Below are 14,054 nucleotides of genomic sequence, written 5' to 3'. Positions count from 1 at the left end.
ACATGGAGAAGCACTGATTGATCAGCTAAGGGAGGGTGGTAGGTGGTAATCAGCAGGAGATTTCCTCATCAATGTTTTACCTAGGGCCAGGGCCACTCCCTCCAGACTGTAAACCACTGTGCCGCCACCTCTGGTGGGTCTGTTCTGCCGGTGGGACAGAACGTACACAGGGAAGGTGATGGAGGAGTCTAAAATGTTGGCTGTAAGGTATGATTCTGTGAGTATAACTATCTCAGGCTGTTGCTTGACTAGTCTGTGGGACAGCTCTCCCAATTTTGGGATAAATCTCCAGATGGTAGTGAGGAGGACTTTGCAGGGGTGACTGGACTGGGTGTGCCTTTGTCATATCCAGTGCTTAGGTTTGTTGGGATGGAATGACTAAATGATCCGATTCAACCGTCAAAGAGTTTATTGTTTTACACCGGTGGGGAGCAGGCCTCTGGGCAGTCCAGGTACCTCTCCACCGAACAAAGGACATCAACAGGTCTTATACATTTACTCAGCCCATATTGGCTGGACATTGTCCAATTGATTACGCATCCACGTGATTATAAGATCCCTAATCAGTGCATGTTCTACCCCTTATTCTGAGGGTCTCATCATCTTATGACTATGTGATCAAGTCCTGTCGTACCCCTTATCTCTTTAGAATTAGAATTAGAACATTACAGCGCAGTACAGGCCCTTCGGCCCTCGATGTTGCGCCGACCTGTGAAACCACCTGACCTACACTAGTCCATTTTCATCCATATGTCTATCCAATGACCACTTAAATGCCCTTAAAGTTGGCGAGTCTACTACTGTTGCAGGCAGGGCGTTCCACGCCCCGACTACTCTCTGAGTAAAGAAACTACCTCTAACATCTGTCCTACATCTATCACCCCTCAACTTAAAGCTATGTCCCCTCGTGTTTGCCATCACCATCCGAGGAAAAAGACTCTCACTATCCACCCTATCTAACCCACTGATTATCTTTTATGTCTCTATTAAGTCACCTCTCCTCCTCCTTCTCTCCAACGAAAACAACCTCAAGTCCCTCAGCCTTTCCTCATAAGACCTTCCCTCCATACCAGGCAACATCCTAGTAAATCTCCTCTGCACCCTTTCCAAAGCTTCCACATCCTTCCTATAATGCGGTGACCAGAACTGCACGCAATACTCCAGGTGCGGCCTCACCAGAGTTTTGTACAGCTGCAGCATGACCTCGTGGCTCCGAAACTCGATCCCCCTACTAATAAAGGCTAACACACCATATGCCTTCTTAACAGCCCTATTAACCTGGGTAGCAACTTTCAGGGATTTATGTACCTGGACACCAAGATCTCTCTGTTCATCTACACTACCAAGAATCTTCCCATTAGCCCAGTACTCTGCATTCCTGTTACTCCTTCCAAAGTGAATCACCTCACACTTTTCCGCATTAAACTCCATTTGACATCTCTCAGCCCAGCTCTGCAGCCTATCTATGTCCCTCTGTACCCTACAACATCCTTCGGCACTATCCACAACTCCACCGACCTTAGTGTCATCCGCAAATTTACTAACCCACCCTTCTACACCCTCTTCCAGGTCATTTATAAAAATGACAAACAGCAGTGGCCCCAAAACAGATCCTTGCGGTACATCACTAGTAACTAAACTCCAGGATGAACATTTGCCATCAACCACCACCCTCTGTCTTCTTTCAGCTAGCCAATTTCTGATCCAAAGCACTAAATCACCTTCAACCCCATACTTCCGTATTTTCTGCAATAGCCTACCGTGGGGAACCTTATCAAACGCCTTACTGAAATCCATATACACCACATCCACTGCTTTACCCTTATCCACCTGTTTGGTCACCTTCTCGAAAAACTCAATAAGGTTTGTGAGGCACGACCTACCCTTCACAAAACCGTGCTGACTATCGCTAATGAACTTATTCTTTTCAAGATGATTATAAATCCTGTCTCTTATAACCTTTTCCAACATTTTACCCACAACCGAAGTAAGGCTCACAGGTCTATAATTACCAGGGCTGTCTCTACTCCCCTTCTTGAACAAGGGGACAACATTTGCTATCCTCCAGTCTTCCGGCACTATTCCTGTCGACAATGACGACATAAAGATCAAGGTCAAAGGCTCTGCAATCTCCTCCCTAGCTTCCCAGAGAATTCTAGGATAAATCCCATCAGGCCCAGGGGACTTATCTATTTTCACACTTTCCAAAATTGCTAACACCTCCTCCTTGTGAACCTCAATCCCATCTAGCCTAGTAGTCTGAATCTCAGTATTCTCCTCGAAAACATTTTCTTTCTCTACTGTAAATACTGACGAAAAATATTCATTTAACGCTTCCCCTATCTCCTCTGATTCCACACACAACTTCCCACTACTATCCTTGATTGGCCCTAATCTAACTCTAGTCATTCTTTTATTCCTGATATACCTATAGAAAGCCTTAGGGTTTTCCTTGATCCTATCCGCCAATGACTTCTCGTGTCCTCTCCTTGCTCTTCTTAGCTCTCCCTTTAGATCCTTCCTGGCTAGCTTGTAACTCTCAAGCGCCCTAACTGAGCCTTCACGTCTCATCCTAACATAAGCCTTCTTCTTCCTCTTGACAAGCGCTTCAACTTCTTTAGTAAACCACGGCTCCCTCGCTCGACAACTTCCTCCCTGCCTGACAGGTACATACTTATCAAGGACACGCAGTAGCTGCTCCTTGAATAAGCTCCACATTTCGATTGTTCCCATCCCTGCAGTTTCCTTCGCCATCCTACGCATCCTAAATCTTGCCTAATCGCATCATAATTTCCTTTCCCCCAGCTATAATTCTTGCCCTGCGGTATATACCTGTCCCTGCCCATCGCTAAGGTAAACCTAACCGAATTGTGATCACTATCACCAAAGTGCTCACCTACATCTAAATCTAACACCTGGCCGGGTTCATTACCCAGTACCAAATCCAATGTGGCATCGCCCCTGGTTGGCCTGTCTACATACTGTGTCAGAAAACCCTCCTGCCCACACTGGACAAAAACTGACCCATCTAAAGTACTCGAACTATAGTATTTCCAGTCAATATTTGGAAAGTTAAAGTCCCCCATAACAACTACCCTGTTACTCTCGCCCCTGTCGAGAATCATCTTCGCTATCCTTTCCTTTACATCTCTGGAACTATTCGGAGGTCTATAGAAGACTCCCAACAGGGTGACCTCTCCTCTTCTGTTTCTAACCTCGGCCCATACTACCTCGGTAGACGAGTCCTCAAACGTCCTTTCTGTCGCTGTAATACTCTCCTTGATTAACAATGCCACCCCCCCCTCTTTTTCCATCTTCTCTGTTCTTACTGAAAAATCCCGGAACCTGCAACATCCATTCCTGCCCCTGCTCTACCCATGTCTCCGAAATGGCCACTACATCGAGATCCCAGGTACAAACCCATGCTGCAAGCTCACCCACCTTATTCCGGATGCTCCTGGCGTTGAAGTAGACGCACTTTAAACCAAGTTCTTGCTTGCCAGTGCCCTCTTGCGTCCTTGTAACCTTATCCCTGACCTCACTACTCTCAACATCCTGTACACTGGAACTACAATTTAGGTTCCCATTCCCCTGCTGAATTAGTTTAAACCCCCCCGAAGAGCACTAGCAAAACTCCCCCCCAGAATATTGGTACCCCTCTGGTTCAGGTGAAGACAATCCTGTTTGTAGAGGTCCCACCTACCCCAGAAAGAGCCCCAATTATCCAGGAAACCAAAACCCTCCCTCCTACACCATCCCTGCAGCCACGTGTTCAACTCCTCTCTCTCCCTATTCCTCACTTCGCTATCACGTGGCACGGGCAACAACCCAGAGATAACAACTCTGTTCTCGCTCTAAGCTTCCACCCTAGCTCCCTGAATTTCTGCCTTAAATCCCCATCTCTCTTCCTACCTATGTCGTTGGTGCCTATGTGGACCACGACTTGGGGCTGCTCCCCCTCCCCCTTAAGGATCCCAAAAACACAATCCGAGACATCACGAACCCTGGCACCTGGGAGGCAACACACCAACCGTGAGTCTCTCTCGTTCCCACAGAACCTCCTATCTGTTCCCCTAACTATGGAGTCCCCAATGACTAATGCTCTGCTCCTCTTCCCCCTTCCCTTCTGAGCAGCAGGGACAGACTCTGTGCCGGATACCTGTACCCCATTGCTTACCCCTGGTAAGTCGTCCCCCGCAACAGTATCCAAAACGGTATACCTGTTGCTGAGGGAAACGGCCACAGGGGATCCCTGCACTGCCTGCTGGTTCCCTCTCCTTCCCCTGACGGTATCCCATCTACCTACTTCTTTCACCCGAGGTGTGACTACCTCCCCATAACTCCTCTCAATAACCCCCTCCGCCTCCCGAATGATCCGAAGCTCATCCAGCTCCAGTTCCCTAACGCGGTTCTCGAGGAGCTGGAGTTGGGTGCACTTCCCGCAGATGCAGTCAGCAGGGACACTCTTGGCGACCCTTACCTCCCACATTCTGCAGGAGGAACATACAACTGCCTTAACCTCCATTCCCACTATTCTAAATTCCCAACAAATCTACTGAAAAACCAAAAAAAAAGTCAAAACTTGTTAGGTTAGCAATCCAACGGACAGAACTTTTTAAATAAAAAGCTTACCTTATCAACACACCAGAGTCCTTTAGGTGAAGAAATAACAGATTTAGAACCTTAAGCTTGTTTAAAATAATGAGACCCTGTATCTGTGTGTGCCTCGGGCCTCTTATCTAACTGCTGTCTGGGTTTGTCAATGGCTATGCTTCTAATCTAGTTTCTATCGACACAGCTAATTAATCTATTCCTTACTACAATTTATTGTGTGTTACACATTACTATGGCAGGCTACAATCTGCTGTTTCAGCCATTTTGTAGCCGTCCCTGTCATTTTGTTCATTTAACTGCTGCTTCTGCTACGGCTGGCCCTTACAGGTTGGTGCCGGTTTGTCCATCGGTTATATTCTTATTAGACTTCACCATAGCGATTTGTTACAACCAAGTGGCTTGCTAGGTCTTTTCAGAAGGCAGTTAAGAGTCAACCACATTGCTGTGGATCTGGAGTCCTTCTCTAAAGGGCATTAGTAAACCAGATAGGTTTTTATGATAATCTGGTAGTTACACAGTCACCATTACTAAAGCTAGCCTTTTATTTCAGAGTTAATTAATGAACTAAATTTAACTTCCCCAGCTGCTATGGGAGGGAGGGGTAGGGTGGCAGGGGAGTGGGGTGGATTTGGCCTCATATCTGTGGATTATTTGTTCAGGCCTCTGGGTTACTAGTCCAGTAAACATAACCACTCTGCTACTATACCCACATTGCTATCTCCCATACATTTCTTTTCCCCATGCATTGCCATCCCCCATGCCCTCAGTAGAGTCTTTTTCCAATACTAGTGCGTGTTTTTCTTGCTAAGGGGTATGCACTGCTTCAGCTGTCTGCTCTCACTTCCAGCCTACTCCTGCCTGTTCAGTGCCAGTTTCGTGCAATTACAATTAGCAGTAAATGAGAATGCTGCTACAGTGGCACTATAAATGTGTTATAGTGACAGTGATACAGTTTGTTTTCGAAAATAACTTGTAAGATACATTAATAATCCATGACTGACTACAATGATGATACTGGAATATCATGTGGTGTGAGCAGCTATCCACAGACTGACGTTTTTCACTGCTTCACTTTGTTATGATACATCTCAAATATGATGCCGATAATGAAATTCCTGTGGTTGGTACCTTAATAAAAACACTGTCCCTTTTAACTTAAATTCATAAACAAAATCAATGCAAAAAGACAACTCATGCAATCGGACAGAATTGTCTCCCTCTGCCCTGCAAAATTCTCAGGTTGTAAAGTGATAAAGAAATTCCCGACAAACTCGATAACATCTTTACATTGCAGTATTCAATTTCACCCCATAGGAGTGTGGGAAGTCTAATTATGTGGTCACATGACCCAAGCAATTTAATGCACATTGTACAGATTTTAATTTCTGCATTTGGAATATTTATGGCCTTCTGCTATTTTGAATAAACTGTTTCATTTTACTTTATTTGCCTTGCAGATGAGCCGTGCCTGCGAGACAAGTCTATATTCTGCCAAATGGAAGTGCTTGCTCGCTATTGCTCCATCCCAGGATACAACAAACTCTGTTGTGAATCCTGTAGCAAGCGCAGTAGCACCCTGCCTCCCCCCTTCACTGGCGCTGCTGAAATAGAGGATGTAATGGCTGAAGCTGACCACAAGATGACACCAACTCATCAGCCCGACTCCACTTCCAGGAGCAGAGGTCCACAAGGCAACAGGTTGGCTAGAGCAAAGAACACCAAGCCAAGTGCAATAACCCCAGCTCGTGGCAAAACAAAAGGTGTAAATTCCTCCCAAAAAAAGACTCCTTCTGCAGCTGCTAGGTCTCCTAAATTGGTGGCTTCACAGTATCAGCTCCATTTAATTCAAGGCAATCCTACTACCATCCACAACAACTCCTCAGCTACCCATGCATTAGCCAGCACATCAAAGACATCAGAAATACAAGCTGCGTTACAATCGTCTGTGGTAGAGACATGAAGGAGAATGATTCTTACATACATCGGACACTTCTGCGGAACAATTGCCATTAAAAACAAAACAATTGTGGACATCATGGTGCATGCATTATTTGAAAAGAACTTCCTGCATTTTCAGTGAATTAAAACTGTCAATCTCTTGAGAAAGAAAACATTTAAGTAGTAAAGTGCTGGCACTTTGCTCTTTGTCAATAAATTGGACAGCATCCGATTTGTTTGGACTCACTTAAACAAACACCAAAGATTTTTACAATGAGCAGGAAATAACCAGGTTTGCTGGTGTTGTCTTTGCAAAGGATTAAGACTACATTTTACACATCAGCTGATGTTCAAACAAATCAAGGCCAGAAATACAGAGAGATGCTCAATTTCTTTGAGGGTTTACAGTGTTGCATTGTTATGGAATGGTATTCAGTGAAGTCAAATGTTACTTATGTCCGTGAAATAGATATTATTTAAGTCATATGCAGCTGTTGTGTAAATACTGTATATGCAAGTCCGTATTATGTTTCAAAAATGCAATTTATTCCATGAGATTTTGTTTACCAATGTTACGTAACCATTTCTAAATTTCACTGTGTACCTGATGTTGAAAAACTGACCTAATACATTTCACAAATTGCAATGAGGAGCAACAGCTATAACAGTGGGTCAGGCAAGAATTTCTGGTCCTTTTAACAGTTTAACTTGGCAATAATTACATGCAGATCTCCCAATCCCTTTGTTGCTAGGAAAAGTAAACTGTAAATCTGAAATAAGTGCCGATTTGGAACTATTCAGCAGGTCATCAAGCACCCATGCAGAGAAAAGCCTGCTTAATATTCTGGTGAACGCTTACATTCAAAACAGGATATCTGACCATTTTCCTTCCATATATCCATGGATCTGCTGGACCTTTCCAGAATTTCTTGTTCATGTTCTTTATATCATTGGGTAGATTTAAATACCCTTCTAAAAATCAACTGTATCTAAATATCCGTCACCCAGTTATGCATTTTAAATGTTAAATGGAGCTTGATCTTCATTCAAGGTCAAGGTGTTCCAGGGTCAGCTTTCTATCACCTCACAGCCTCCTTTGCCTACAGTGCTGCCATCAGCAGTGAATATGTTTGCAAAAGTAATCTGTTTCCCTTTTTTGATCCAATCAGCCATTCACTCCGGGACATTATTTTGTGTGTGTGTGTGTGTGTGTGTGTGTCGGTGTTATTGAAAAGATCAGGATCCAGAAATTTGGCCAGCCAGCTAAAATATCCTCACCTGAATGCATTGCCCAGAGGGGCAGCACTCCTCCACCCAACCCCGCATTCAAAAAGCACAGGTCACTAACGCACACCACCCATCCCCCACCGCGCCCACCCCCCCCCCAATCTGCACAGGATACAAAACAAATTTAAGTGCCACAATGGTTGTGACCTAATTTTTTTTCCAAAATGGCAGTGTTGTTGTGACATGTAATATAGAATTTGGATATCCTAGTGACAAGTGACAAGCAATATTATTACAAACTTAGAAACCTACTGGAAGACGGAACTGTTTTTAAAACGGTGAGCTGGTAGCATTAAATCAAAAATTTTGGAATGTAAAGAAGCAAATGACGGGGTGGAAGGATAAAGATAAGTGAGTGTTCCATTACATAATCAAAAAGGCATAGTTAGGATATAACAATTGGATGCACATAGTGGTACACTATGGAAGAATGTTTGCTATTGTCCTGCTAGTAGTCAAATAGGTTCCAGTCAACTCAGTGCCTTTAAAGAATAGCTACCACCTCCCTGCAGAGCTTTTGAAGGTTAATGAAGCTAGTGTTTAGTTTGTAAATTAACAGCCCCTGAGCCTCAGATGGTTGCATAGAATTTATTTAAGAATCCTCCTTTTACCCCATAAATGGAAATAATATGAATTACTTTGTCTTACTTGCTTTCTTTTTTACAATAATATAGATGCCTGTTTTATTCTGAGCGTACACTACTGATGCTGTTTGTTGTATTGGGGAGCACATAGCAATAAAAGTAACACCCGAGTTAGCATCCTTTGAAGTTATTTGAATTTGTGGTGTCGATTGCATTTGTGCCATTTCATTTTCCGACCCCTTTCTTCACTTCTGATCTGCCTGCTGACTTGCTCAAACTCTTTGGTACATCTGGCACCAGTTTCTGTTTGGTACTTCAAATTCTCAGTCGGGTCATTTGTTGATTATATATTAAAATTGCTGAATAGGTCATGACGTTCTATTTCAAACTGCTACATCAACTGACTCGTAATGACATTTTTGCGTTGTATTCACTTGCAATATCTGTGAACACCAATCAGCAGTGCTGTGATAGGTGTTATTTGCTAATAGTAACAGTGTAACCCCTGAAGTAATCTCTCACAAATGAAGAAATATTTAATATGAAGATTGGCATCTCACAATGGTATGCAAAGTCAAATTTAGGCCTTAGGTCAGTATTAGTTCTCTTGTCGGAATCAGAAGGTCGTGGTTCAAGGCCACTCCAGACACTCAAGCCCAAAATCTAGGCTGACATGCCAGTGCTACACTGTCGGAGGTGCCACCTTTCAGATGAGGTGTTAAACTGAGGTCCCGCTATGAACACCTTGCTTAAATCTCCCGTAAACTTCTTGCTTTAAAGAGAATAAACCCGGTTTCTCTAGTCTCTGCACATATCTGAATTCCTTCAACCCTGGTACCATTCTAATAAATCTCATCTGCACCCGTTCCAAGGCCTTCACAAAGTGTAGTGCCCGGAATTGGATACTATATTCTAGCTGAGGCCTAACCAATGTTTTATAACTGTTTAGCATAGCTTATTGTTTTTGTACTCATTTCTCATAGTGTGTGACATGATCTTGTCTAGAACTGTAACAAGGTTAAATGGGGGTGGGGGTGGGCGAATTTTATGAGTGCCACGGCATTCCCGAAGGCAGGACTGGAAGTTGACAAAACATCCGCTTCCGCTGCATTTCCTGTTTCACACACGAATTTATATGTAAATTAGCCATGCAGTGACCGGCACAGGGGACAGGTGTGATCATGCGGCGGGGGCTGCCTTTCGTTGGTGGAACCCACCGTCACTGCCCCAAGTACCAGGATCACCACAGATATAAAACATTCTGTGCTTGCAGCCTCAATGATTATCAGCCTTCCTTTCATGTAAGCATCTTCAGATTAACCTAAATTGAATCTTTTATTTAATTCAAAATGTTTTTGCCTTCCGTATTTTGTGAAAGTCACCACCAAGTTCACATCATTTATTTTACTTGCAGCCAAAGTGAGTCACATGTCAGCCAGTAGGCAGAGACCAGCCCCATGATTCAGTGATGCCTCCTTGCAGGTTCTCCTCCAGGCCATCAGGGAAAGGCAGGAGGTCCTCTTCCCTGCAGATGGAGTGCAAAGACCCTCCCGCCTCACCAAGGTGACCTGGATGGAGGTAGTAGAGGAGGTCTCGAACTGTGGGCTGACACACAGAACATGGGTGCAGTGCCACAAGCGCATTAATGACATACTCAGATCTACCAGGGTCAGTGGTCCTGGCAAAGCAGCTCCATTGTTTTCTTCCATGATTCCGTGTCTTTAAGGCAGAGGGTGCACAAGGAATGTAGTGGAATGCGTGAGCAGCCTTGGTGCCATTCACTAAATGATTCTGCGCCACAGTGAAGATTGGCATTGTTTCTGTGCTTGGATGCGTCATGTGAAAGCCACTGCAGAATGAGTGATGTATCATTTACCATGTCATTTAATCTGCACTGTCTGTTGCAGGCTAAATGAAGCCACAACCAGTGTGAGCATGCTAGAATGGGAGCAGGGATCCATGACATTAGGGTGCCGACCACGGCTGAAGAGGAGGTGTCGGAGATCACGAGAGAGGAGGGAGGCAGAGTGAGCGACGATGGCAAGGCAGGAGCCGCAAGGCATAAGGATGAAGTGTCATCTCTGCTCTTGCAACCATATGTGGACATTAAAGGAAATTGTCTAAATGTGTGTGCATCAGATGCTTAAAATGCCTCTGTTTGTGTCTCCACTGCAGGTGCCCGCACTTGAGTCGTGAAATACAGCGTGCACCAAGAATCCTCCTCTGGGAAGGAAGATGACACCAATGCCCCAGAGGGTGCACCATCACCTACCTCTTCTTCCACCTCCGCCACTGCAGATACATCCACACGGTCTGCAGGGGGATTTAAGATCAGAATCTGGTAGTCACGACGCAAACCGTGGCGGGTGTCCTCTGGCAGAACAGGGCATTGATGGTTCCATCCTACTGGGGGTCTGCAGCACTGGTGCTTGGGTATCCCCTGTGTGCTCACCTGCTGGAGGTAAGGGGGTCAATGTCGAGGATGGGGGGAGGATGAGACACCGCTTACCCTGGGGGTGTCCAGAGAGGAAGGCCCCAGGGCAGCTGGCACACACTCCTCCTCCATCTGTGTGCAACTGAGGGAGCGTGTGCCAAGCAGGTCCCCTGAGAATCAGAGGAATGCTGGGGACCAGGCCCCTGCTCAGCCCCATGCTCATGATGATCCTCTGTTTGTTGCTACGAGATAGAGGGGTCTGTGTAAACCATGATGTCTGCCATATCCCAGGCATTTGAGCACATGCCTTGCTCAGTCGAGAGTCTGGTGAGCTCCGTGCTCAGTCTGGTTGAGCACTCGAGCCATACATGATCTAGCCTGCACTCCATCACTGTTGCCATGGGCTCCATGCAGCAGAGTCTAAGCAAGAGGTGGATGAGGAATCTAGACCTCCCTCCAGGCACTCCTTCCCCTCGGGGAGACAGGCAGGTGCCATTTTGCATATAGATGGAGGAAGAGTGCGTGCCAGCAGCCCCGGGGCCTTCCTCTCAGGACACCCCCAGGGTAAGCGGTGTCTCGTCCTCCCCCCGACATTGACCCCCTTACCTCCAGCAGGGGAGCACACGAGGGATATTCGAGCACCATTGCTGCAGACCCCCAGTATGATGGAGCCATCAAGGCACCGTTCCTCCAGAGGACACCCGCCACGGTCATCCACAGCAACGGGCAGTGCACTGAGCAGGCTGCCTCCACCTCAGCTGCTAATGTCATGGTAGCACCTAGCTGTAATAGTAGAAAAAGTAAATTGAGACGGTTTTGAGCATGAAGGTGGCACGGGTGATGTACATATTGTGAGAATAGAAAAGATTTATCAATACATATTTTATTTAAAATTTTATCCATTCTCGTTAATGTTTTGCTTGGTTTCCGATGGATATAAAGATGTTCTTTGGAGGCCCCAAGGCAGGAACTTAATGATTGCAAAGCATTTCAGAAAATGTCCGGTGTCCATATCTCATTGGAATTTGCGCCTCCACTCTTCAATGATGGCTGTTTTCCTATTGATGATTAAAAACTTTTTCCAATACTGTCATGATTTCTGTTTTCTGCGGTCGTAACTTAACACTGCTTGCAGTAGTGTTTAGTTGCATTCATCGTAGCCCATGGATGATATCAAATGCCAATCACATGAAAGTGGAGCAAAGCTTCATTAAGATTGCAGAGATGAATAAAACCTCAGGCTAAAGTGAATTTCTGTGGGGAATTGTTATGTTTCTCCTGCAATGTTCCTTGATGATGTAGCTTTATGTTGGCTGAAAGTCGCATAAATGAGGTTCTCATTGATGTCCCTTGCACGTCTCTCTGTAGCCCTCATATTGATGATGGCATTGTTATCATTGTTGTCCTCCTCCTCACCCTCTTCATTGTCATCCTGAGAATGTTGCAGTGTCTATTTGCAAGGTTATGCAAGGCACAGCAGACTATGACTATTCGTGACACCCTCTGTGGTGTGTATTGAGGAGCCCCTCCAGACTGGTCAAGGCAATGGAATCACATTTTCAGCGTGCCAATGGTGTGTTTAATGAGGGCTCTGGTGATATGTGAGCAGCATTATATCTCTCTTCAGCAGCACTTTGGGGATAACGTATTGGTGTCATCAACCATGCACAAAGGGAGTAACCCTTGTCACCCAGGATCCATCCGTCCACTTCGGCTGGTTCCTCAAACATTGGCAGCCGAGAGTTCCTCAAAATGTATGAGTCATGACAGCTTCCTTGGAAACGTGTGCAAACATGCATGATTATGGGGATGTTTGGTAGGAATATGGGATCAGTGTAGGATTAGTATAAATGGGTGGTTGATGTTCGGCACAGACTCGGTGGGCCGAAGGGCCTGTTTCAGTGCTGTATCTCTAATCTAAAAAAAAAATTATTCTCCTGTGGTCACAAACCAGTTGCACGTTTAAAGAGTGGAAGCCTTTGCTATTGACAAAGACAGCAGGCAGGTCCCAGGGAGCTCTAATGGCCACATGAATACAATCGATCGCCCCTTGCACTCAAGGGAACCCAGTGATGGCTCTAAAGGCCGCAGTCCTTGCTGCCTGGCTGTGCCTGTCTAAAGATAAGTAAATGAAATCATTGGCACATCGATAAAGGGCATTGGCCACCTCTTTGCACCTGTGGATCGCAGACTGTGAGATGACATATATGACGTCTGTGGATCCCTGGAAGGAACCGCTAGCAAAAAAATTTGAGTGGAGAAGTCACCTTGCGAGCAACTGACATGGGATTCCCACCAAAGCCAAGCGGCTGCAGGTTATGCTGCAGGATCCTACAATCTTCTGTGACCATTTCATGTGACATCTTTAGGTGTCTCTGGCATTGTCCCTCTGACATTTTTAGGTACTTTGTCCTTGTCCTGAGGCTGCGATGATGTGCTGGTGCCTGTTTTTGATAATGCCATTCCTGGTTGTTATCATTTGGAGCATCCTCACCTTCCTGTTCTGCCTGTTGCTGATGCTCAGGCATCATGAGTTGAGAGAAAAGAGCCCTCCTTAGTCTCTCTCTTTCTTCTTCCTGTGGTACTAGACAAATTGGGTGTATGAGACCCGTGTCGCTGAGGCTTTTCTGAACAATTAATAAACAGATCGTGGCGATTCAGCCCTTTTTGACACTGAGCTGAAACATCGAGGCAATGAACAGCTCCCTTACATCTGCCTTCAAATTGCAGCCTGGTAGCAGGCACACACACTGTTTGCCTCCTCACACTTTCCTTGCAATCCTTGAGTGTCCGTGTGAATTCCATTATCGTTGAAGAAAATGGTGAGCATGGAATTCAGGACAAGTCTCCCCACCTTCCAACCTCCTCCTGCAAACTTCCAGCTTGTACCCATCACCCTTCACCCACCCAATGTTACTGTTGTCCTTCCCTCTGTTATCATTGAGCCTCCCCCTATTGCCATGTACAGTGTAATCATCAATGTATTCATGCCATTCCTCCCCCCCGTTCCTACTCTAATTACTATCAACATGCCGATTCTTACCCTTGAATCTCCTCACACCGAACTGACCATTGTTGCCATGTCCCATTCCCTTCCATATGAAGCTGTCGATTTCCCACCCAGTAGTCTTGACCTTCCCTCCTACAGAATCCATTTTCCCCCATTGACTGTGACCATTCCCTCTGCTAGCCAATAC

The 14,054-nt window shown here is 45.5% G+C and overlaps 1 protein-coding gene across 5 annotated transcripts in view; it reads left to right on the top strand.

Moving 5' to 3' along the window:
• LOC137369342 (A disintegrin and metalloproteinase with thrombospondin motifs 3-like) overlaps nucleotides 1-8,613 on the top strand; it is a 311,469-nt gene extending 302,856 nt beyond the window's left edge. For 4 of the 5 annotated variants that reach the window (XM_068030412.1, XM_068030411.1, XM_068030410.1 and 1 more), the window contains one exon: nucleotides 6,072-8,613. In XM_068030412.1, the coding sequence (XP_067886513.1) occupies nucleotides 6,072-6,574 (503 nt within the window). In that variant the 3' untranslated portion in view covers nucleotides 6,575-8,613. The remainder of the gene's footprint in view (nucleotides 1-6,071) is intronic. The other variant, XR_010974930.1, reaches the window with a different exon arrangement.
• The last annotated feature ends 5,441 nt before the right edge of the window (nucleotides 8,614-14,054 follow it).

This window comes from Heterodontus francisci, chromosome 4, assembly GCF_036365525.1.
Source record: "Heterodontus francisci isolate sHetFra1 chromosome 4, sHetFra1.hap1, whole genome shotgun sequence".
NCBI classification, from domain to species: domain Eukaryota; kingdom Metazoa; phylum Chordata; class Chondrichthyes; order Heterodontiformes; family Heterodontidae; genus Heterodontus; species Heterodontus francisci.
This window is presented reverse-complemented; position numbering and strand designations above follow the sequence as displayed.